Raw genomic sequence first — 26,878 nt, 5'->3', positions numbered from 1 at the left:
GATGGTACAAGAATGTCTCGCCCTAAAAGGATTATATTAGATAATCCTGACATTGCTACTACCTCTTCGTGCAGGGTCTACCCTTTCCTTGTCTTTTTAATCAGAGCCCTTAAATCCTGCAGCTGCAGAGTTAGACACAGTTTGCACAGAGTGCAAAAATCCTCTGCCCAAATGCACAATGCTGGGTTTGGTGCAAATTTTGCCAATTTTTTTTCATTCATCTGTTACTTTTGTGCTCCCTGCATTCCTCTCTCATTTCCCCTGCCTGCTACAAAGGGAAGTTCTTGCTGACTTCAGTGGATATGAGCCGTACCCAACTGAGTTGGCCACCTGAGTCGCACGAAGAAGCATCTCAGGCAGTAAGACTTCTGACCAAAAGACACCCTTTCTTTTTCAAGCAAAACAATGATCAGCCTAGAAGCTGAACATGCCAAGAGCTGTCCACATGTCCCTTGCTGCCTTTTTGAAGCCTCTTTCACTGTCCAGTTCCTTTCCTGCTCCCTTCCCCTTCAGCATCCCATTCCTTTCTGTCCCACTACATATGGGCTTCCCACTCTTTCCCTCCATCGTGAATGCCTAACCCCATGCTGCCTCTGTTCTCGTTGTTATCTTCCATCCATTCTTCCCTCCCTGTGCTGAATGTGCAGCCCCTGTTTCCTCTCCCACCTACCACTGTCTTCCTACCTGCACCACACCCCACCACCAGTATGCCACCTTCACTACTGCAGGTGCTTTAAATTGGATTGGATTGTAAGTTCTTTGGGCAAGGCAGTTTGTTTCATGTACAAAGACAATTGGCATTTGATAAATAAAGGGCAAGGGGATGCTGGCAAAAAGAGACAGTTATGAGGAGTAAAGAGTAAGGGGCTGAAGGAGAAAAACTGAAGAGTGTAAATGTCCCTGTTTCCTGAAGGGGCCAGGCTCCCAACTTGTCAGTGGGGTGTAGCCCTTTCAGCCCACTTGTAATTCTCTTTCTAGTGTAAAACTAAATTTAGTCCGAATTTCGGACAGCAATTAATCATGTGCTTATGTCCAGCTCTATGCAGGGCACCACTTCAGAGGCTGCTTAACTTTAAGCATATGCGTAAGTGCTGTCCTGAACAAATATGCAATTAAATGCTCTCCTGAATTGGGGCCTTAGTGCTTATGGAAGGAAGAGAGTTAAAATTGGCAGCTGCAAACTGCTGCTGAAAGGGCAGTTGGGCTTCTGAGAATAGGAGGTGAGGAGAAAAGAACCCCAAAGAGACCAGGGAGCCTGAACAAGAGAGGTTAATTTTTTTAAGTGATTAAAACATTCAGAACTGTAGAAGAAAGGCTTATTTAATCTGCTAGCTCTTTTCCTTTCTCCGAACAGGAACTATTTTTCATAGTAGAAGGATACATTGCATGAACCCCCTATAATTGTTTAAGTTTTTTCTGAAAAAGAAGAAAATAAAAATACATTTAAAATGAACGCTCCATAATCTAATAACAATAAGCCACACTGAGGTATGCATTTTTAGGCAACTGATGCACTTCTTGGGTGGTAGAAAACACTAAGTCTAAAGCTTCACGGCTTTACTCAAAGCATGTATGATAACCTGCTCACGCACACCTTTTTGTGTCTCATTTCCCCTTAACTTTGGAAACTGAAAATACATACCAATAATGGATCCTAACCAGGAGACTCCAGCTTAACAAACGCCCCCTTGATATCACAGCATGCTTCTCTTTTGCATCGGATAGAGAAGACCCAAGCAGAAAACTCTTTGCCCAGAGTAACTTATACAGACAAAGTAGTGTTTTAGTGCCAACACAAACAAATTTAAATTACCCCCTAGAAAAAAACCACAATCACCTCTTACAGCCTCTTTCAGCTAGAAGGAGCTGGCTGCACTACTGTACCACTTCACATTAGCCCGGACAGGTCAGCATGAACCTACTTCAGCCGCAATGCTGTCTATGTGCTTCCCTCCAAATCTTAACCCCAGGGTCCCAAGGTATTTTATGAGTCCAAGTCTATTGTTAACATCAGTACATAGTCAGAAAATGTGTGAAGCTCACTTTCTATTAAATGTATAACTCCAATTCCAACTTCAGCTGTGCATCAGGGAAGGATGGCCCAGGGGTTATGGTTTTAGCCGGAGATCTGGGTTCAGAACCCTAGCCTATCCTGTGAGACTGTGGCAAGTCTCTTGTGTTATTCAATCCCCTCTCTGAAACATGAGGCTATTAGTACTTCCTTACTCACAGGGCTGTTATGAGGATAAATACACGAAAGCCTGTGCTCAGATACTATGGAAATGGAGGCTGTAGATAGAGTGTATATTTTGTAAAATCAGCTGTTCGTACATCTGCAAGCAAAGATCTAGCTATCTGAGAGCAAAACAAGACCAGACAAATACAAAAATGGAATCTTCTTTCTGTTATGAAAATTTCTCTGCTGAGGGCCCAGATGTGAACTCAGCTATATGAGATAAAATTTACACCCAGGTGCAAGCAGAAACAGCTCCTATTGATGTCCAAGGGAGAATATCTCCCATATGTCAGGGCTCAATTTGGACCAGTGGTCTCTGTGTGTCACCTACCATCTTCTAAAATCTGGTCCTGGGCTTGGGTCCTAAATATTGAAATAATGAGAACTGTACACCTACATGACTAATTCATGCACTTAAAAACAGCACATCAAAGAAAATGTAGACAATATAATGTTGTTATTTTTTAAATGATTCCAGGAAACTCAATGGCTCGGGGGACTGGTATTGGGATATGGAGCCTTTCATCACTGATGCAAATGTGGGCCAAGTCAGTAGTGACCAAAAGAATTGTTACCATTTGGCAAATGTTTTGTGGCCTAGAGTACTTGAAATGAGTTGATGGTCTTAATCCAGTTCCCAGCGGACAGTTAGCCACATCACAGAAACCACCACCACAATTGGCACCCATATTGTCACTCTTAGCAGGTTGGCCAAGGATTAAATAAGCACAGAGAATGAGTTACCCGCTCATGCCGAGAGGTTACCCCTCGAGGTCATGGATGAGGCACAAAGATGAGGTGGAACGGGGAAGCTCTCTCACTCTCTGCTCGTGCCGTACTGCTTTTGTGGTAAGGAGAGGAGTTCAGGCTCGAGGGCTGTGAATCAGGCACCCTTCACGATCATTAAAGTCACTTACACACATACCCAAAAAAATATTCTTTAAAAAAAAAAAGTGAACAAAAACTAAGAAATGTTCAGGATCGTTGTCTAAAAATTCGGGGGCCAAGATCATTCCATGTGCAATTTACTGAAGTCAAAGAAGTTACACGAGGGATGGATTTAACAAAATGTCTACAAGCAGCCTTTAGGAGTGGTACATGGGGAGAGAAATTCTTTTCACTGCATTAAGTTTTGTCAGTCATCACTTTAATTATCTCCGAAGATGTCTTACAGTGGACATAACCTGTGCCAGCAACTGTCATAAAGCTAAAGCTGACTTCTTAATTACTCAGTAGTGACTAAGGGGCTATCATGTAGGCAAAGATATTATACTCCTTGGAATGCGTATTTATGTGATACTAAGAAAGGGAAAATAAGGATTTAAGTTCCCACTAAACGAATTTTTACTTCCACTAAGGTAAAATGTATTGAACAGTATCTAACCCAGGAGCATGATTCATCATTACCCACATATGACATCTTCCTCATTGATTTTATATGTTAGTATATATTTACAATTAACGTCTTAATGAAGAACAAAACACCATGGACCAAATCCTGCTAATTTTACTTAGCCAAAATTTCCACTGGGTCAGAGCTTACACTATTTGTATTATAGTAGCACCAAGGTCAGGGCCTCACTGTGCTAGGGCATGGAACACATGCACAGGGAGAGCCCTACCCTGCCACAAACAGCTTGCAGTCCAAACAGGGAAAACAAACTGGCACAGAGAGAGATGAAGTGATGTGGTCACAGAATAGGCCCTTGACAGAACTGGAAATAGAACTTAGCCCATCCTCCGTACCATGCTGTATCTTTCTCACTTCTGTCCTTATACATTTAATACTCTCACTGAAGTCAGTGATTGTTTTACTTGGAAAGGTCACAGGGTTCAATTCTGGAAGGTATGAAGGGCCCCAATTCCTGTTCATGTCAGTGGGAGTTGAAGGGGGCTCATTATCATGCAGGAGGTCCTCAGCACCTTACAGCACAGGGCCCTTACTAAGAACTGTAGAAGTGGGATTTATATGAATGTTTTCCACTGTGTAATAGCTGTCATCTATCTGCTGTTGCATACACAGCTTCTGTGCAGACATATAGTGAGTGAGACTTAGAGGTCAAATAATGTGGTGCAATGTTTGCATGGTTTTTAATGGCACCCACGGTAAAATGAAAGGCTCAGGACTCTCAAGGTGTCAGATGCTTAAAATGTTGCAAGTCAGCGGCATTTCTTAAATGAAGTGGCAGGTCCCACTGATTTTTATTTCACTCGTTTGTTTACACCTGAGCCACTGTTCAAATCGGGGTGTAAGTGGGAAGAAGGGAGGGAAGGTCCAGTGTTTATTCCAGACCCTTGCTTCACTCTGCTGTTGGTTGAGCAGAGTAAAAAAGAAAAATAATGAGAAAAAGCTGTCTTGTTCGCTATATCCATGTACAGTGCCTAGCACAAGGGATCACTGATGGGCGGGCCTCAAGGCGCTACTGCAATACCAACAAATTAAAGATGTCAACAGTATCGTCCCTTTGGTCCTACACTGAATGAATTTCATAACAGCAAGATGACAATACTTGAGGCTGTGGTTACCATAAGAAAATCATACCTATGGGAAGATTAGTGGCACCTGGCTGCACCTCATGCCTCTAATGCCCCAGGGGTGCGATTATCTCATCAGATGTCACCTGCCAAGTCTTGTTGCTTAATTATTCAGCTGAATAGTCTGGCCTTCATGAGATCTTGTGTGAGTGTGTGTATGCATTTACATTCACACACGCAGGTCACGGGAAGCATGTTCTTTAATACTAAAGACACTGAGCTGAACCCTCAGTTGTGGTCAGTAAGTGAAGCTGTTTGGGGGAGCTGCAAAGTAGCCATGTGTGGTTTCACAATCATAGGGCTAGTTCTACAGCAGGCCTGTCCTTATGGTTTAGAGCAGTCTCAGAACTACTCTATACTACGAAGGATTTCAATGGCTTCCAAAGGGTCATTAGTCCAGCCAAGGCTTGCCGGGGCTCAGCACACTCCAATCATGGCTTCTGCCACCCTGGGCACAACCCCCCAACAAACCCTGAACACCTACAGAAATCCTATGCTGCCCATTTAGAACCTTTACCCTTTCCTCAGAGATGAGGACTTGGCTACAGTGACGCTTGCATTTATCACCTCCAGACTGGATTGCTGTAACTCGCTGTAGCTGTAGGTGCATGAGAAAAAGGCTCCAATTTGTGCAGAATGCAGCTGCCTGCCCTCTTCCACTAGCTAGGTTGCTATAAGTATATCGCCTCTATGCACCTGTCCCTCCATAGGTTCCCAGTCCCCTTCCACTACAAGTTTATGGTGGCAGTCCTAATCCTTAAAGCAATGAATGGAGCAGGTCACAGCTACACTAGAGACCATATCGCTGTCCACACCAGGCCAGCTGAACTCCTCAGAACAATGTGGATTGTAAAGCACAAGACAAGACTCTGGTAAGAGCCAGGGGTAAGGCATTCTTGGTTGAGAGGATCTGGCTATGGAGCAAACTTCCAGAGGAGATTAGGTTAATCCAGAGTCTGATGACCTTTAGGTCACAGTGCAAGAACTTCCCCTTTGATAAATCTTTTCCAGCATAACTAGAATGACATTAACAACAATAACCTGACCCCAGCCCTATCCTCCCAAAGCAGAGCTTCCCATAATCAGAGAAGGGAAAAGAGAAAAAGACTCCCTGAAGTCTGCTAGGGACTTTGCTTTGCCAATCTAATTAACGTGGGACGTGCTCAGATAATAAGGTGATGGGCACCAATAAAAGAAAATAAATCAAAACTTGAACACTAACGATATCCCCTTTAGGAATGAAGATGAACTTAGCATGGGCCAGATCTAGCCCATTCTATTTATACAAATACCTAGTAATGTTAGGTTTATTATATTAAAATTATCCCTCACAACAGGTCTGGTTTTAAGGCAACAATAGCTGAAACTCAGATTTAAGTCCCATTCTCCATCCTTAGCTTGCTTTGTGGTATGGCAGTATTGATCATCATACAGTATTTTAAGTCATACAAGTCTCTGGGACTCCCTTCACAGCAGGTTTGTTTAAGAACACCATTTCCCTTCTCTGATTTCCCCTGAATTTATCTTCCTGTGTCATCCAACTTCAATATAACTTTTTTGCAGAAACTTGTGCGGTAACTGTGTTTTCTTTTTTTTTTTTTTAAGTTTAGAAAAGAAAGAGAGACAACAAAAAACTGATCTCATGGTTGAGAGGGTTCTTTTAACCAAATAGTCACATGGCTCATTGGCATCCTGCCAGTGGAGTCATGGGAGATTCTGCCATTCCTCTCAAAATTCTTTTAACCATGTCATGTCCATTATTCAGTCCTATGCTATCCATCTTGCACTGTGATTGTCATCTATTGTGAGCTAAGTATGACCTGACTATGTCAATACTCGGATGGGAGATTTCCATAGAACAGCTGTGTGCAACAGGATATATGCTGTTGATAGCATGTGGCCACTCTTCTCCCTGGTTTAGTGCTGTACCACTGCACCAGCATGGAGATGCTGTGCTTCCGATGAGACATGGAAGTGCAGACCCAACCACTTGTGGTCATTAATGATTCCTTGGATATCTTAGTAAAAGTAATGACTTAGCAGTTATATTGCACTTTACCTTTTCAAAGCACTGGGGAAAAGCACTCGATTAATTCTAAAAACACCCTAGTCAGTATTACTTCCATGTAAAAGATGAGGCAAGCTAAGGCATAGGTAGGTTAAATGACTTGTCTTAGGCCACAGTTATTCAATGGCTGAGACAGCATTAGAACGCAGAACTTGTGGGTTCATAGGCCAGGACTTAACCCCTTAGGCAAAGTTGCCTCTTTAAGGACATTAATCTCATCATCCTTGCCAAATTCCAACCCAGGTCATTGTATCTGGGTTTTCCTAATTTCTTCCTCCTGTTTCAACTGGGGATAGTCATTGTCTTCAGTTCTGGTCTTAAGTGGATGTGCAGTGGCGTTGTGTGCTATTAATCAGCTGTTGCACTCCACCCCAGTGGTGGCTGAACTGATCCTTGCCAAGTCCACATGAATGTTGGATTAATTCATTTGAGATCCTTGAATGAAAGACACTAATGTTAAATATTAGTAGCATTTTATAATTATATCTCAATTCATCCAGGCAAGAAGATCTAATATCCAGTTCCAGGTCTGCCATGCGTTAAGTAATTATAAATGAAAGACACCTCAGATTGTTTTCCATGCCCCATTGTTTTCCATGCAGACAGACAGTAGTTATATCTTTATGGCTTGTCCTTGCTTCCAGACTTGAAGGGTGGACTGCCCCACAATGCCTTGCACATAAAGAACAAATGCCGCAATGCTTTTGAAGTGTTTTCCCCCTAAAAAAAATGCACTATTTTCATGTCAGCTCATACTGGCTCCATAGGCCATAATGATTATTTCAATAGCCCCAAAACTGATTTGGGGTTTTGTCTGACATGGAGGAATAGCCTTCTATTAAAGTTGCCTTGTCTGTATATTCCTATTCCGTAATATGGGAGCCTGTGTCAAGGCTATCCTGGAACACTAGAAGAGCAAGAATCATGCTGACATTGGCTCTGAGTCTTCTCTCACTTCACCACTGTAACCTTGTTGACTTCACCAAACGTTACCCTGATTCACTTCATTGGGATTTGGATCAGGCTCTAGGTAGGATCAGAATTAGGCACTTGATGTTAAGATGACACAGTGTAAGGATATTCCATAATTCTGCACAGGTTCATTGTGATGTGACAAATGGCCTCCCAAGAAGCAGGTGTTTTCCTGAATAGTTTTGTTATTTAGTCCAGGAATAGGTCAGCAGGAGGGAGTTAGGCACTAGCATTTCCCATACCTTTTGCTTGGGATTAAACCACAGAAATCCCATTAAAGATGCTGGCAGTTTTGTGGCTGAATTCCATGTAACACTCTGAAAATGAAGTGTTCCCCCCATTGAGTTTAATGGCAGCTTTGTGGCCAAACATCTCTTGTAACAGCTGAAAATTTTAGAGGCACAGTAACAGTCACCACTGGACATGGTGCCACTTCACCAGGGTCAGTTCTTATGCCACATTTAGAATTTATGAGGCTAATGTGTGCCTTCAGTTACACTCTTCAAATCCCATTTGATGTCCTTTTTATGGTTACTTAGGCCCAGATCCTCAAAGGTGTTTAAGCACCTAAGTCTCATTGCTTTCAAGGGGAGTTAAGCACCCAAATACCTTTGAAGATCTGGTCCTTAGGAACTTTGGGCCAATCCTGCTGCATAGGGTTTCTGCTGGATTTGTGCACAGGGTAAATTTTACCCTTTGTGAGGCTACCACTTAAATCTGTTCTATGGTCATTGGTTGAAAAGAAAATGAATATCAAAAGTGCAGTTGATAGCTGGATACAAATTGTCTCTTCTGCTGGTTCAAACTGTTTCCTGGACAAGACACATTAGCTCTCCAGTTGAGGCCGTGTCTTCACTGCCAAAACCAGGTGTGTTTTTACAGTAAGAGAACTCGTGCATTTTAGCTAGTTCACTGACAGGTTTCAGAGTAGCAGCCGTGTTAGTCTGTATTTGCAAAAAGAAAAGGAGGACTTGTGGCACCTTAGAGACTAACCAATTTATTTGAGCATCGGATGCGATGAAGTAAGCTGTAGCTCATGAAAGCTTCTGCTCAAATAAATTGGTTAGTCTCTAAGGTGCCACAAGTACTCCTTTTCTTTTAGCTAGTTCACTGTAAATCCTAGTGGAGACAAGGCTTTGTAGTTTATAACCATGAAGTAGCTAAATGAGGCCAACCATGGACGAGGCTATAATGTTGACCTTACCTAGCTGCAGCATGCTAAAAACTACCAGCACCATGTCTTCACAAGGATTTTACAGCAAGGTAGCTTTCAGGCTGTGTGACAGGGTGTACTTGCCCCACACTGGACAGGAAGGGAGAGAGAGCCATGCTCCCTCACCTCTACTGAGAAGGGTCCAAGTGCTGGCTCAGTATAAAAGGGAGCAGCCCAGTCATTGTAGGCTGACTGCTGAAGAGGAAGGATGCGACTCACAGGCTACAGCCTGGGAGCAACTGGAGCCCCAGACCATGGGAGCCAAAAGACACCGAGGCCCAGGCAAGCACCTGGATACCTGCAGACACCCAAGGGAGGCTGGAGCTGCCAGAAGCAATGCAGGCTGAGGAAGCCGGAGACCCTGAAGATGTCCAGACCGTAGCATCATGGAAAATGGTAGGAAGTAGCCATGGGGAACTTGACAGTGGACCAGTTATTGAACCAGATCTTGAGTCAGCATGTTTCAGCCACATTCCCCGCTGACTCACTGGCACACACACTAACACTGCCAGGGCCCTGGGCTGGGAACCAGCGGAGTGGGAAGGCCTGGGTCCACCTACCGTGGCCGCCACACACCCCCACCCCAGGTGGCAGCCCACTTCCCCAACTCTAGCCACCAGGCTGCACAGCCCTGCTGAGGAGGGCAGCTTTATAGACTCTAGCCTCTAGGCCATACAACTCGAGTGGGAGGGTGCTTGTATTGACCCTGGCCACAAGGCTGCACAATTGGGTAGAGGGGGTCAATCATACTAACTGTGGGCATTAGGCCATACAGCCCAAGTGAGAGGATATTGACTTAATAATATCCTCAGTAATAGGCTGTACTGCCCTGAGGCTAAGGATGGACAGGCGGACATAATCGCAGGGCCTTGACACCTTTATCCCGCCCCAAAGGGAGATGGGGTGCACTTCCCCTGTGAAAGGCTGTAAAGGAAACACCCTTTTGGAATTGGAAGCGTAACCTGAGAGGGAGATGTGAAAAAGATTATTCAGTGCTTTATATAGAGGACTGTGGTTTTATCCTACCAATTTTTAGGAAGAGAGGTAGACATAATGATCAGGATAGAAGACATGGATATTTTTAAAATTAAATCTGCAGCATTGTTTTGTATCCAGAATGTGGGTTCCCCCCTCCCCCCATGTTTCCATTAGTGGAAATAAAAATGACAATGCATGTTTTTTGTCATGAGTGAATATTGCTGAATATAGAGGCCCATTGCAAACCCAGTCTGACCCTCCACATTTGGGCCTGGAGTGGAATCTATTATTTTACCTTTGGGGAAGAAAGGAGTGGGGAGGGAGAGAGAAAGAACTGCATGACCCTTGGGGGAATTAAAATGCTCACTGAGAATCCACTGGCCTTGTCTTTTGTTTGATTGCATTGTTTTGCCTGAGCTCCTGATCTCTATTAGCCTCCCATGCAGCCCAGGGCTTAACTCTGCAGCTTTCAATTACAAGTTTGACTGTTTCATTCATGCCAGCTATTTGCTAATATGGCACAATCCAAATATCTCAAAGAACATGGAAATTTTTGCAAGAACATGGAAATCTTGGAATCCATGATAGGGGTCTAGGCTTACTCTAAATTTTATTCTAAGGTTATAATGGGGAATCTCTGTTGTTTATTTTCCACATAGTGCATAGCTCTCTCCTATTAGATGCTCTAGCCAAAATTATAAAATGGGTCTGCTTAAATATGGATTTGAGGGAAGTGTTGGGTGGAGCTATGGAGGCAGGCAGGGAGGGGAGGAGAGGCAGCCAAGCAGCAAGGAAAACTGAGCAGAGAGATGGACCGTGAGCAACTGCAAGCCATCTGGCAATGAGTTAGCAGGTGCAGGTGTACCTGCCAGCCTTGGGGGAGAAGCTACCTCTGCATGTTGGCCATACACTGAGGGCATAGCTACATGCAAAAGGGTAGGATGGTGAAGAAATGGGCCTGCAAAGTTAGCCCAGGGTAATCTGCTCTGTACAGAAAGGTTCCAGAACAGATGCAGTTGTTTTGATCTAACAGCTGTTCACAATGTTCCTTTACAATGACTTGGGAGAACTAAAGAATTGTTATATTTTGGGAGTGAGGAATCCGTTCTGACAGTAGGTTAATCCCAGTTATAAAGCCATGTATACCCAAGAACAGGAACTAACCTGTGACATGCTACCTTTGAAATACCATACTGCTGGACAAATCTAATGGTTTTTGGTTTTACCATATAAACCTCTATTTGTCCAGTCTAGATATAAACCTAACCCTTCTTTGTTTGGCTTCCTGACTTTTCTTCCAAAGTATTTTCTTCGGGAGGATTTTCCTTCTTTATTTTATATGCTAGCATCTTTGCATTAGACCATTTTCCCTGCTCACCTGAATAATTAAAATGATTTTGTATTTATTTGAATATGTCCCCAAAGCAGTCTGTGTAATAATTTCAGGTACCATCCTAGATTATGAACAATGAATGTAGACACGCTCTTGTCTTTGTTATTTAGCACTTGACTCTTTTGATTACCTACTGTTTCTGTTTTGTTAGGTGTCTATTAAAAGTCTAAAGTCTGGATCCATAACTGAATTTTCCTGAAGTTCAGAATCTGGGGGTTTGGCCTAGATTATGACAAAGAGAGGGACCTAGTCGTAGATTTACAATCTGGCTCCAAACTTCATCAGAGCAACAAGATGTTTAGTTTGGGCCTACCTCCAAAAGAAATGGGGTCCTCATTTTCAGAAGCGCTAAGAACCCACACTTCCACTGATTTCAGCTGGAGCTGTTGGGTATTCAGCTTTTCTGAAATTAGGCTTCATATCTCTATGTGACAGCTTTAATGTGTGGGAACAGTCCATTAAAACAACCAACCAACCTCACATTGACTTTAACACATCTCGCTCACAGGAAAGTATTTATTGTAGTGCGTGCTAGGAAACTCACTCTCTTCTGATGTGTGTGCTAGGAAAGGCCACTCTCTTCTTATGTCTAAGACAACATATCCCACAACAACCATGCAGTATGGAATCTCATTCAAAAGCCTCTTATTATTTATCATTTGTATTACAGTAGTGTCTAGAGATCTCAACAGAGATCAGGACCCAACTGCGCTAGGCACTGTGCAAACACCTAGTAAAAGACAATCCCTGCCCCAAAGAGCACATAGTCTAACTAGACAAGATAGACAAAGTATGAGAGGGGGAAACAAAGAGATGAAGTAACTTTCCCAAGATTACACAGCATCTCAGTGATTGAGCTAGGAATAAATCTAAATCCAGTACTCTATCTAATGTACCATGCTTTGTGTGCATCTCCCTACAAAGCTACATAGAGCAGATGAAAATCTTTAGTGACCAACAGCGCTAATCTTTAAGGGTTCGGAAGTATTATTCTCCTATTGCTCCATGAAAAACCAAGAAACCCCCTTTAACCCATCCCCTTAGAGTATGTAGTAGCCCCAGTAGCAGAGGATGTGGAATTACGAACTTTTAGGGTATCAGAAGTGGCACCATCAGAAACATTAACTAACTCATACAGAGGCAGTTTTCTCTCTCTACATTATGAAACCAGCCAGCACTGGGTGCTGCTCACTAGTGTAGACCGTTCTCTTTTTTTGTTTTTAATGTACAATCAGCATGAAGGCTTGTTCTGTTACTCTATGTGTTCAAAAGGGCAATTCCCATTCCCATCAAATAAATCTCTGACAGAACAAACTCTCCTCGTATGCCAGTACATAGCCCCATGTTCTACAAGCTGTAAGAAATGAATCCCCAACCAATGCATTCATCTTGCCATAGGGAAGGTGAACAGTGAAAAAAATTACACAGCTATTACCTCCAAACGTTAGAATACAACCACTTTATTTTAGAAGATGCTACCAAGGAACGACGTATATCCCCCTTGTAGGAAAAGGTGCCACCTTGTATTATGCTTGATCTTCTCTCTTAGACATTTACACTAATCAGATTGATATTATTAAGAACCAGCTTTATGTTACATGTTTCATTTATCATGGTCTTTCCAAAATCTGTCTACCAGCAGCTTAGTTTTATTTGAGTTGTGTTTCTTTTTAAATCATAAATTCTTTCTGGTCACAAATGTTTAGGATGATACAATTATTCTGATACATGCACACCAAGATAACAACTTTGCCACAGCGCATATTCACCAGACCCAGATTTATTTGCTAAGGTGTCCCTTTTCTGACCAGTTGTGGGTAAAACTAATTGCAACCTACTTTCTGCTCGCCTAACCAATGAAACCATATCACTGAGCCTACAGTGCACTAAAACACATTCGAAATACACTATTTGTTCTGATTACATGTTTTTTGTTTTGTGCCTTTATGCGGTGCCCGCCTAGAAACAGGCGACCCCCCCTCCAAGTCTTCCTGAAGCCAGAGTTTTGCACCCTTCAGTACAAAGTATACAATTCTCTTGTCAACAGAAGCAGTCATATTCTTGTGTGCATCAGAACAGACTAGAAAGATCCGTAGGGAAATGAACCTCATCACTGGCAGTCCCTTAGCAACGGGAGAAGCAGCCTCCCTACACAAATGCAAACGGAAAGAGACCCCAGTAGGTAATACTCCAGCAGCCTCTACCGTGCCTTAATCTTCAAACGCTATCATTAGTAAACCAGAGACATATGTTTGTCCACAAGATAAACAACACAAATCCAGTAGGCACTCAACTAACTAACCTCTCTCTCTTTTAACTGTCAAAAAAAAAAAAAACCCCGCAAGATATCACAATATGTCAAGGTTTCTCACACTTTATTGGAAGGGAAGAGTTTAGCTGTGCAAAACCCATTGTCCGGGGCCCTGCACAAAGGGGCAGGCTAACTAATGCTAGCACGCATTTGATGGAAATAGAGGAATTTCAGGCGTTTAAACAACATTCTTGCTGGGGACGGGTGGAGAGGAGAGGAGCGAAGTCTTGCTTGCACACAGATGTGTGGATTGCAATTACATTCTTGTTTAGTCTGATCAGCTTTCTTCTCCAGGACACAGGCTGCGTTCATATGGATTTATTAATCAAGTGACGTGCTTGTTGATTTCGGCTTTGCTTTGTTATGTGTCACCTTCTGATCCCTTTCCTTTCTGCTCTACTTGATTGCAATAGGGACCAAAGCTCAGATCTCGCTCTAACTCCCCAAGTCCATTGCAGGCAGCGGAACAAGTGACCTGACTCACAGGATGAACTGGGGATGGCACAGGGAAGGGAGAGGGCATTATTTATCCCCAGCAAATTCTCATGGTCACAGATGAGCGCTCAGAAGATCTCCAAGTAGTTAGCTCTAAATAAAGCATGCCTTGCTTCCCTTGTATTCCCCCTCAGCAGTTGCCTTAGTATTATTATTATACTTCTATAGCTTTTGCATTCGGACCTTATAATTATGTCACACAGCAAGGGAAACCGCCAGCATCCCAGCATCTGGTGTGTGGTTTAAAACTTTTGTTTCAAGATTTGAACTATTTATAGAAGGAAAACTTTGTAGGATAGTAATTTCCTACGGTTTTGAGAAAAATATGGCTACGTTTATATTAAAAGGGTTTTTTATTTATTTATTATAACTTTTGACCTTCTGGAAAAGAAGCCAATGCTGTATTTTATAAGGAAATGGTTACCTACCAGGAGACAGGACCCGCATGGGAAAAACAGAGCGCCTTAGCTATTTGGTTTGATCAATAGCATCCAACTAAATTAAACCGAATATGGTTCCATAAATCAAGCGTCCTCGGAAATCAGTAGCCAGGGCATGTGCATTTCATTAAGAATTAAGAATGCAGAAACAGACATGTTTCGTTTCTTTTGATGGGTGTGTTTATGCTTTCTTCTCTTCCAGGGTGGGGAATTCTGTTTTTCCATGGACTACCAGAAACTAGAGATATACACTCTGTGTGTGTGTGTAAACGGAAAGAGGACAAACATACAAAAAATATACATGCACACACAATTCAGGGGGCAAAATTTAAAATCCATATTCGTGGCATCATAAAGAAGTAGGCACTGATCAGGACACTGTAAATATAAAGTGAGCGTGAAACAGGAATCCTGAAACAGGTTTTCCTTCTTAGGCTGAAGGTGCAGGTTGAATCGCTCTTGAACGGACTAGTACCGTCTTTGGCAGACCTCGCAGCCTCCCTGAACCACAGAGCCAGGTAACCCCGGCAGCTGCCTACCGAAACGTGCCTACTGCCGGGCCCGATCCTGCATTCTCTTTATTTGACGTGTCAAACCTCCCGTGAAGTCAGCGGAGTTCAAGGTGCTCAAGGAATGTAGAAGGACCAGACCCGAGAACTGTCCTCGGCTCCTTCTGTTCTCCACATTACAACCCATGTGGCGTTGGGCGATCAGAGGCACTTGACATTTTTGCCCTCGCCCAGGGCGCAGTTAGTTTCTAGCCCTTTCCACGTGTGAGCCACCCGCGGGATGACTTTCAGGCAGACAGGAAAGCTAATGGGGCCCTGAGGTTGATTTTTTTTTTTCAGTCAGAAACACCTGAGAGTCTAAAACCAGGGACCGACCGCCAGCCAACCTGCTGGGAGACCTTTAGGACCACCAGCGCCCGCACTCACTCCAGAGTGAACAGGGAGCCAAGAAAGCACCTATGTGATTACAGGGATTTTATTTAAGGACCGAAACTATTCCCAGTCCTCCCCCCCCCCCCCCCAAGCCCCTTCCTCCTCCGAGCGCGGGAAAGGGTTCTGGAGCCCGGTCTAACTCCTAGATCAGACCAGAGAGAAGAGAAAAGCATCCAGTTAGAGCACCGTAGCGGTGGGTGCATTTGTCCAACCTAGCTTTGTTTTCACGGGCTTTGATGAGTCCTGCTTTATTCCCTACAGATGCCCCGGGCTGGATAACCTTACGTCTGTGTGTCTTCCCTTTCAGAACATAAAGAGATATTGCCCTCCCGGAGGGTTTTGCAATTCCTCTGGGAAAAGCTGGCCCCTAGGTCCTTTCTTCCTGGGAGGTCAGGTGCGCTTCCCCATCATTCAAGAGCCGACAAAATGTCACCTGCCCGCGATAACGTAAAACACTGGGCGAGATGTGGTCTGTGCTCTGCCGGGTCTTAGGGAAAGCCGCATCCCGCGTTGGGGAGAAACGAGCAGCTTCTCCGGCTACCTGGCTGCATCCGCCCCCCTGACCGAGTTAAAACATCAGCATCATCACACATTTCACAGACCTGCCACAACGCTAGGTATCCCGGCTCCCTTCGGTCAGATTGCCCCCAGGCAGCTAGCGGGGTCATTGTAAAGCGTATGGAAAAAAAAATCTGGATCACTTACAGGTAACTCCCACTGGTAAGGATGAGGAAAATCTGAGGGTAATACACTGAGAGTAAAACACTGCGAGATGAAAAAAGGAGCATGGCTGAATCCCGTTTACACGCGTGGAGTTCGCTTCCTTGGGTATTCCTTCCTGGCCCCCCCAGATGGTTATTCCCCACCCGTTTTGGTGTCAGCTGTGGCCTTTTCTGCTTGGCTCTGAGTTGGCCTCCAGTCCCTGGGGCGTGGGGGGGCTTGTTTGGGTTGGTTTGTTTGCAGTGTTGTGCCTAGTTTCCCCTTGGTGCTAACGCTGCTCCCCGCGCAGCGTATGGGCTGCCGCTGCCGCTTGCCGCCGCCGCCGCTGCCTCTGGCTCTGGAATGCTGCCTGGCATGTCTCGGGGGTTGGGCGCTGCGAGAGAGTGGGTTCGCGTGGTGGAATGAGGATGGTTTCAGGGATTTGGAGGGCAGAAAGTGCCGCGCGCTCTCTCGCTCTCTCTCTTTCTCTCTCGCTATTTTTTTTTTCTCTCTAACTCTCCAGAGACTCCAAGCTGCCATTGGGCAGCCAGTCCCTGCAATCCGCCTCCCGTGTTGTTGTTGTTGTTGTTGTTTTTTTTTTTTTTAAAGGGGAGGATGACAATGGCAAGACACTGATCTCGCCAAAGCCCTGCGTTCTAGCTGGGTGCGCGGCCTGAGACCTCCGGCTGCCTCTTGCTTTGAACGCAAGCCTCAGCCACTGGATCGTGTATTTTAAACAAATCGTCCGCTCTCGTGGACTGCAGGCTGCGCGCTCCGGTGCCGTGTAGGTGGCAAAGCGCGTGTTTCGAGGATGCTGAAGGGACTGGGCAGCTAGAAACGCACGACTTAGTCTGGTGAAATTGGTTGATTATGAAAGGCTGCCCCCCCGCCCCCACCATCTGAAACACTGTGAGAGAAGCTGGTGGAGGAAAGGATCTGTTGTTATACCCCCCCCCCGCCCCGAGTTGCAAATTACACATTAGTTCAAAGGGTCCTTTCAGAAAGCGAATGTTTATAGAGTTGCCCAAGTGAAAAATAATCAAACAGATAATCCTTTGAATCCTAGTGTTTTACCGGCTTGGAGTTCGTGTGCGCGGGAGTCGGAGAAAATGAAGTAGCTTGTTTGGGGGGTTATAGTCCTTTACCAACATGCCTGGTATCTCTGAGCGGTTCAGGAGGCATCTTCACACACACCACTCACATTCCACACAGAATAAGATTTTCTTTATCAGAAGATGAAAGTTTGAGGCGCAGTTGCCCCTGCTGTTTAGTTCCCTCTTCCCTGTATTACTTGGAGGCAGTCTACTTAAGTTCTCAGTGTTCCCGCTGTTGACTACATTATTATGTTTTCATAGGCATAGGTAATAAAGAGTATTTACACCTAACGTGTGTCTCAGCAGATTGCAAAGTCAGTCAGTAACTAAGAGGTCAGTGAAAAGTTTGTGATGAACAATTGCTCTCGCTTTTTGCGCTGTTGGGTGTTTCCCTTATTTGGAAAAATCATGGGGCACTGTATTTGTTAGTGAGGAGAGTTGTGGGGAAGAAAGACACGTTAGCTTCCAAGAATTGGAATTTGAAAAGGAGCCCCGAGAGAGAAATATGTACAGCAGGCAATTTAGCATAAATGCAGCGGAAATACACCAGGTCTCTCATCTTTATAGTTTTCTTTAGTCCACATGTCAATTGTGTGTTTTCTCATGTTAGTTCCCAAATAATTGCACGAGTTTTCTTTAACTTGGGTGTTCCAAATACCGTGAAAGCATCTCTTAAGAACGTGTAGCCTAATCTCTTTAGGTGTCTGTTATGCAATACAGGAATCCTCCAAATGCCGCTAAGGTTACAGACTGTCGCTAAAATGTTTACATTTTCTCTACCTATATTATCAGAATCGTTACTATTTTTGTTTTATTTAATCATTTTCATCTACAAGTTCAATATCACCCGTTAGTATAATTAACATTATCTGGAAAAAATATAATCTTAGGGAATAAGGGGAAACGCTTTGCATTGTTCAAAGGGTTTAAGGTTTAAGTTGGATCCTCTAAGTTGTCATATTTCTTCGTAGTACATACATATATGCGTCCCGCTCTCCAGCCCACTCTCTCATATACATATTTATATGTATGTGAGTAATGATTTTATTACGTGTAACTATGATAAATGTAAATCAGAGTTTATGACAATTGTTTTTTATTTTATTTCTAGCATTCTTTTACAGATTGACCATTCAGATACATTTTAAAATGTTTACCCTTTTAAAGAAGAGTCATATCCATGTTTAAACAGTAAACCTTCCCAACTTGGCACTGCAAAACCTCCTGAATGAGGTTGGAACATTTCACCTGCATAGTTGAACTAACGTGATTTGCCCATCTGTAACTGTAGAATTAGGACCGGTGTTATCTATAGCGTTACAATACATGACTAGATTAACGCTCTAGAAAGCAAAACGAAGTCATGCAATTTATTCTTTTGAAGTGACATTTTATTACGGAATGGTAAAACGAAGAAAGAAGTGGAATTAAACTCCATAAACTTGGGGGGGGGGGGGTGTGACCGAGAGATGCATTTGCTCCTACTGTGTTTAAAAACCGAATACCCTCCCTGTAACAAACTGGTGTTGTAGTTTATACGATTATATTATATTATATATATATGATTATATATTATCAGTAACCCCAAATACGACATTTTTGAGCATGTACCAGTTGTTCTCCCACAAACAAGCATGCTCTAAGCATACCAGAGCCAGAACAGCAGTGAAATGGTTACCAACACCATCCTAGAGAATGAGCCTGACACGGAGACTGTATTGAATAAACTATTTCCCCTCTCTGTTATCTGTCTACTCCGAGCGTCAGTTTCTTTCTTTTGACAACTCTGCGTGCAAAATGGGCCAAATGTCCAGAATAGGTGTACATCAAAACCTGGCAAAACCTTTTAAAGTATGTCTGAAATGCACAGAACTGATTTCTTCACCGAAAAAAATATTCATTTTGTATGTTCTGCAGAAGTTAGAATATGGTGCACAACAAATGAGTTGTTTAGGATTTGCAGTTGCCTGGCTGGCAAGCCATGTGAGAGGCACAGACTGCCACTAGTATCAATAATTTTTTTTCCGTGATGGCTAGTATTGAAATCAGAATAAGATGATAACATTTCATTTAGCCTTTGTAAAGATTCTGAGTGGAAATTTCGAAATAGTCTATGGGATTTAGACCCATTGATTTTACATGGAAGAGTGTGTCTAAATCCCCTCGATTGCTTTGAAATGTTCAGCCTCTGACTCTAGTAGTTAAATATTATAAAAGTTTAGGAGATATCCGGTATTTGGACCCTTCTTGGAATTGCTGTTTAGACTATCCCGGAGATTAAGTGCTCTCTATTTTAGCTATTTATTGAAATCTGGTTATTTTCCCTTAAAGTATGCATTTTAATGTTCTTTTCTCTTTAACAAAACATGAAGCATCAATAGCTTCATTCTTGCTGGCCAGACCTAGTTATCATCGATCAAACTTTATAGGATTTCCAGAGCAGCGATGCCGTTTATTTTCATTTACAGCTAAGGTGCATGGAGTCCAAGTGCATTGAAACCACGTGAGTATTTATCTACTAAATAAAACGCAAAACCCTAGAAAATAAATAAAATGAAAAGCCCAAATACCCATGTGGTTTCTGTATAAGAGGAAGCATTTTATTTGGTGTAGTTACAAAATGTGAGCTGTGGCCAGTTCCCCAAGCAGTGACAGAGCGCAGGAAGAGGATAATAAGCTAAAGGTTTTTGCATCTGCTACACCATCATTATGTTCCATAGATTAATTAAACCAGGGAAAGCATTGTCAAAAAATTAATCTCTCCCGTTCCGGGACACCTTATGCAGAGGAAGCTCCCACTGACTGCAGGATCTGACCCACGAAGTCTATTTATGTCCACGAGTGATGTAATTTAGAAGAGCACCCCCAAAGAAGGCGCGATTTCGTTGTCGTTTTCTGTATACTGCCACAATAGCAAAACAAATGTTCAGACATAACCATCCTTCGGTTTCTGTTCATTTCTTTTTCATCATGTTGATCACATGCTCTTAAAAGGAGAAAAAAATAATCTCCTCCACCCTTTTCAAACACATGCTTGAGTTTACTAGACTAACTAATGCTGAAAAGACAAGGGTGCAACATTTAAAGATCATCAAGACACGCCAGACTATATGTGCCGTATGCAGTTGCGAGGTGACATGAAAAGCCAGCTCATTATAGTTTCATGCTGTGACCTGGTTAACAGGGCATCCACCTCTACAGGGGGAATTGTCTTCCCAGAACCTATCCAAGTGGATTAAATGGCTCTACTGGATTAAATAAATGGTTCCACTGTGATCAAATAATTAAAGGGCTGTCGACCTCCTCTCTCCCCCTCCCCCATGTTACTCTGACTTTCCATTCACAGTCAATTTTGTTTTCTTTTGTTCCAGTGCTGATGCTTAAATATGTTCCTTACCTGTTCTCTGTGAGAGAATAAAACGAAAGGAAGCATCACATTGACAGCACTGGTTTCAATTTAGCCCAGGGTTCCATCAGTGGACTCCACCTTTACAAAGCTTGTATCTATTCTTTTCAGACTTTACCTTTTTATTTGCAGCGGTGGGACAGCTATTCTTTTTAATTTGCATTTCTTCTAACAGTGTCTGTCGTTGTGCAATTTTTGAGGGCAATACTTATTTGCAGTATCGGACATTAATATTTTAATCCTGGTTGAAAACTGAAGGAAATGCTTGCTTAAATATGAGATGTTTTAACCTGCCAGACTTCAGGGGTTGGGGTTTTTTAATTTTGTTTTTTGAATTCGAATCTCAATTGAGGATAAAACGTTGGTTATTCCTACGTTTGTCTCCGGTGCTGCAGATGGAGGGTTTGCCATAACAATGCAATATTGTTTAAAATGTGAATACCTCAGAAATCTCCCGATGTTCACTCTTCTGATTTCCTGTATTAAATAATTGGCGAAATAGTTAAGGAGAGGACTCATTATTGGTTCTTAATATGAAGTAATGCTTTACCTCGTGCCTGTCACTCTGGCAAAACTCAGTCAAGTCACAGAATGGAAATGCAGTCAATGGCAATTTTGCCTAAGTGAAGACTGCTGCATCGGAATTATACCCTCTTGTCCTAATTACAAATGCCAACTTCTTTGTTAAATTAAAAGCGCTGACACCCAATTTCCACATTTATCTCTGGGTAGGCACATGTGTATTTGATGCTTCCTTTCTGAGGCTTAAAGGTTTGCCAACGTCCTCTCATTATTGAAGTGGATCTTTTGCAACACTTTATTCAGGTTTTAGTATTTTTTTCCATAGCAAATAAAAGAACTGCAAAATATAAAATCTTTGCTATGTTGACAAAACAACACTCGTATTCATACTGCAAATTAAACCCAAAAGCACTAGAAGGCAGACTGCTACTTTATCATCCCATCCTTTCCTTTCTGTGCAAAAACCTGACTCCAAAAAGGTATCATTACAGCCAAAGGATATAGTTTCAACAAAATGGTAGTTCCAGAGCTTGATGAAAGAGGAAATAATTGCATCCCACATGTCTAGCCTCGAAGTAGCCCAGGATCTCAGAGCAAATTTCTCTGCTATTGTTCAGGGAAAGTGAAATATCATCATCCCCTTCAAGGAATGGTGAAAGATGTGGTGGTTTCTATACGAACTTTTACAGTTCTTGCTACACCGTCTTTTTTAGTTATGGGGACAATTAATCAATGACCTTTTGTTTTTGTTCTGAATTCTCTTTTTTAAAGTTGCATGTTTAATGTCTAACAACAAAGAAACCTGCCCCTCCAGACTTTACCATGTTCCAGATCTTCTGTTCACTTAATTATAAAGCCACTATGCAAATGAATCTAGTCTAACAAAGTCATTCCCTGGTACTGCAAACTATTTGGTCTTGTCTTGTCTCTTTCGCTGTGAGAGATCTCTTTCTTTAGCTATCTAGGCATGTATAGCGTTCTCATCGTTGTGGTATCTAATATCTGACTACATATGGGGCCAAATTCGTTCCTCATTTACAAATGTGTAAATCTAAACCTTAAGGATAACAGAAGTTAGCACTATATTATATGATGACAAAAATTGGTTAGCTATAATAAAAAGCTAAACCCAGCTTTTTTAAAAAAAAGCTAAAAAGCTTCACAAACAGAGTAGGCTTTCAGGAGAAATCGAATATATATCCAGCAGATACCCCTGGGAAATAGTACCAGCTAACTTTCCCCCTGTAGGCATATAGGCCAGTGCAGGAAATGATTGGTTAAAGACAAGGGGCTGTTCCGCCAAGGCAAGACCCGTAGCAAGGTGAAAGAATCTGAATGACTGGGTATCTGGTCCCGTTACGGTAGTGTCTGAGGGGATAGTTGAAACTCTTTCAACTTCGTGTTGTTATTTTCAAAGTTTTCTGATTGCTGAGTGGAGTCTCGCTTAACGTACACTCGCCTTCCCCTGACCTGAAAAAGAGCTCTGTGCAGCTCAACCGCTTGGACTTCTACCAGCAGAAGTTGATCCAATAAAAGATATTATTCTCCCACCTATATTGTCTTTCTAATGCACTACTAACGGGCAATCTTACATGTATTTTCTGTGTCCTGCCACATGCAGTTACTGGAGTTCTGTACGCTGAATACATTTTAGTAAAGACAACACATCGTGTGTATCTGGTTATACAGACACCTGCGAATAGCAGGGCTATTTATAATGGGGACCTGGGAAAAAACGAGCTTCTGCCCACTGGGGAAACACTCTGGAAAGCCAGTCCATTGGGCCACATCTCTTGGCTTTCCTATCCAACTGTAAATAAGGGAATCCTCTCCTCATGCCAATTATCTACAGCCACCTGATTCCTTCGAGAAGGACGTGGCTAGCTGGGTGATGGGAGAGTGTAAGTTAGCAGTACCCGAGCTAGTTATTTTCCCATCAGTAAACTGACCCTTTGAGCTGATTTTTCCCTTGTGTGATCGTAAGGCTCTGCTATTCTGTTCACTTGATTACGGATCCCCCCCCCCCCCCATTCCTTCCAGTCTATGATATTTTGCCCCTGCAGAGTACTGCACTGCTTTCTGCAGCTGCTCCGCTTGCAGGGAGCAATACAAAATATCATGTTAGGTAGGTGGTGTGGCTCTATTTAAAAAGTCAAGCGTGTAAAACAATATCAAAGGAAGAGGAGGGCAAAGGATGGCTGATGTAGTTTGTGCTCCAAAGCTGTATCACGTTATCGCTTGCAGGGAGGTGGAAGAGGATGGACGTCTTTTACCAGGAGGCACTCTACATTACGCTGGATTGTGGTGCAGTGTCTGTATGACTGTCTCTTTCTAAGTGCACTTAGTGCAATTATCCTCACTTTAATATAATTGCAGCTTCTCCCTGCTCCCCCCCCCCCCGCGCCCCACACACCTGTATTGATTTCAAACTGAGTAGCAAGAATGTTCAGATTACAACCCACCTTATGCATTCTTGATCATTTAAAAAAAAAAATCCCCCAGCTATGCTAAGGCAGGATCTTTTAAGAGTTTGCAGCTCGACAGGTAAGAACTCGGCTGGGGCTCAGGAATGTGGAAATACAACTCAAGTCAGCCTACTGCGAGAGCAATATTAATAAGGGCATACAGGTGAATGAGTGAGAGAGAGAGAGAAACTTGGCAACTAAAATAACATAGTGATCTAGATCATTGTGGTCAAACAACAAGCAAACATTTGACTCCCCAATAGCACTGCTAAAATTTGGCCTGGTATAGCTGCAGTTAATGAGCAGAACACTGCAGCGACAGCCCTCGTTTCCTGGTGTGGTTCAGGGTTGTTTTACCAGAGAGGTAGACGGACCAGTTGTCAAGTTAATTTCAACACGTCTGTGTGATGGATAGAGACGCAAATTGTGTCTAGGCCTGCATTAAAAAAAAAAAAAATCCCTGAGAGCAGGTTCAGACCAGGGATTTTCCGTCCCCCCCCCCCCACCCTTTGACTACTTAAACTCTGCCCTATTGTCTCATCAATAGTGGCTGAGCTAACTCCATCAGCTTTCTGAGGGACTGTATGCCAGAGCTAATATTCAGATTCGATTAAATAGTCCAAAAATAAAAGAATCTCTCCTCACGGCCAAGCTGGTCCCTGCAGACTGAAAGTCACTGTAGCTTCTATTCGCCTTTCTCTTTTAAAGCAGTGGCATTCTGACTAGAATCACAACAAGGTACTTAAAAGAAATACACATTTTCACTGTTCTTTTGCTGATGGACGTGAAACTTCAACACGTCTTCAAACACAGGGGGAGACAAACATCACACATTTTGGCAAGATATTTTGTTCACAAGTTTGATCCAAAAACCAGAGTATTAGTGAGGACAGTCACTTACCCTAATTTGACATAGATGACTCCAAAGCATAGAAACACGTAGAAAATCCACTTTCGAAAGTTTCTGTGCATGATCTAGAGAATGGACTGAGCCATAAAAAATGCACAAAAAGTAGAACTGATCGCTGCCGATTAAATCCCAGTCAAGAGCATTTCTGAGGCTACCCAAAAAAGGAGCCCGTCGAACTGTAAAAACTCAACAACGTTCAGACAAGATTTTTTTTCTAAAACCATGGTGACCAAAACGGACTCTGATATTGGGAGGGGACGTGGTGGGGGGGAGACGGGGACGGGACAGAAAGAGTTTCTCAAAAAGGCAAAACAAAAACCCAGGACAGCCTGTCTGAGAGAGAAAATGAGCAAGCCCTGATCTTGATCAACTACCTCATAGAGCCCTCAAGTTCAATGTGTTTTTACTTGTTCTGACTTCCCCAGGTGACACCACGTATCTTGCAAGCTGTGGCTCCAGGTAGGAGGAGGATCTCTTTCACTCTCACACTTTCACTCTCTCCTCCCCTCCTCTTCCGCCCCCCCCCCGCCGTGTGTGTGTCAGACTCTACCGCATCTCATCCTTTACACACACATGTGTAATGCAATAAAGCAGTCACTAAAGCATTTGTCGCTCGTGCAGCAGTGTGGCTAGCTTATTTATTTTGCAAAATGGATGGTAAAAACGTATTTTTTAAAAAATCGAAGAAAGCCAGCTTTCCATATCTGTGTATATGTCGTTATTTGCTGTACAATATAGTGTATGTCTATATCTGTATTTTGCTAGACACCTGAATGTGTGTATAGCTGTAGACACGCCTGTCACTGAATGGGGTGGTAGTTATATACAGTCTTGCAAAACAAGAAAGCATTCTTCCTCCTTTAAGAAATACCCAGCTTCTTAGCGAGATTTAAGTTATCCAGTTCGGTTTGCCTCAGGGTGCATAGAGATTAATACTTCTCAATTTATATTCAGTCATTGATACTCGAGCCTGTTCGGACGTCGATTTTTTTTAATCTCACTGGTTTTGAGATCTGTTCCAGTTACTCCCACAATCTGTGGGAATGTTTGTTCTGATATACTGTACTATATGTGTATTTGTGTCTATGCATATATCTGTAGGCATATGCATATATAAATAACTCACATACATTCTCATCTGTGTGTTTGTGTAAGTTATACATACCTACACCTATGCATATACACACATGCACATATAATTTTAGTAACCGGAAACCTATAAAGCTATCTGCACCTTACAACTAGAAGCAGCGAAATACACACCGATACAAATGTAAACAAAAGCAGGCAGTGACAAACAAAAGCAGATAATGAACACAAAACTGATTGTAAGCCATCTTCCTTTGCCTGAGAAAACCTTTTTGTAAATGCATCAATCTGCCCTGCATGCATATATATATATATATATATATATATATATATATACATACACTGCAAAACTGTATATCGTTTTCAAGATGACCCAAAAAGATTAACTAGTTAATAATGTCTGGATTTTCGTACCCTGAGCCACAATCAATGGTAACCCCATTCGCACACCCACTTAGCAGATCTCATTAAAACCCCTCAAGAGCTACTGAACAGAACATCAATTCTGGAGGAGGCATGAACACAGCAAGATGCTATGCACTGATCGCAGAAAGGGAGCAAAGTGAAACAAGAAAAGGAAAACCGTGCAGTGGTATTGATTTTCCGTATCTCGCTCGCTCCCGTGGAGTGAGGGAGGAATGACAGACCGGGGGTGAGCCTGCTAACTTTTTTCAGGATTGAGCTCAATTATCTCCCGCTGCTGACCAGTAAAACGATTCTGTCTTTTCCCCATGCGTGCCTCACGTTTTATTCTTTAATAATCAACGAGCTGGCTATCATAGGCACCCAGCCCTCCCCCCAGACCACTTCTTATACATGTTTCCTTGTACGTCTTTCTTTAATGCTATTTTTTAAATATCTTGGACAACCTTTGCCTTATTCATTTTCTGACATGCTCTCTGCAACTGGTTTAAGTTTATGTCTTCACAAAAGAGAGCACGGTCCCTTTTTGAAAATACATAGGGGTAAAACCGTTTTCGTATTCTGATCCACACAGCTTATATCTCATGTCCTAAAATCTTCAACCAAGAATTGTTAGGAAAACGTCCTTCAATCTGCATTTTCCCCCAGGTTTTTGTAACCCTCAGACCTTTTCAGAACAGAACTGTAG

General features: G+C 42.8%; 1 protein-coding gene across 2 annotated transcripts in view; it reads right to left on the bottom strand.

Moving 5' to 3' along the window:
- The window catches only part of WNT7B (Wnt family member 7B), a 131,984-nt gene extending 107,244 nt beyond the window's left edge, over window positions 1-24,740 (bottom strand). The window contains exon 1 of one of the 2 annotated variants that reach the window (XM_073315976.1): window positions 24,670-24,740. In XM_073315976.1, coding sequence (XP_073172077.1) covers window positions 24,670-24,740 — 71 coding nt within the window. Of the gene's footprint in view, window positions 1-16,287; window positions 16,495-24,669 lie in introns of those variants that run through there. The other variant, XM_073315966.1, reaches the window with a different exon arrangement.
- Between the last annotated feature and the right edge of the window lie 2,138 nt (window positions 24,741-26,878).

The sequence above is a fragment of the Lepidochelys kempii genome, chromosome 1 (genome assembly GCF_965140265.1).
Source record: "Lepidochelys kempii isolate rLepKem1 chromosome 1, rLepKem1.hap2, whole genome shotgun sequence".
NCBI lineage: Eukaryota > Metazoa > Chordata > Testudines > Cheloniidae > Lepidochelys > Lepidochelys kempii.
The sequence above is the reverse complement of the archived record's forward strand: the minus strand, read 5'-3'. Positions and strand labels throughout refer to the sequence as shown.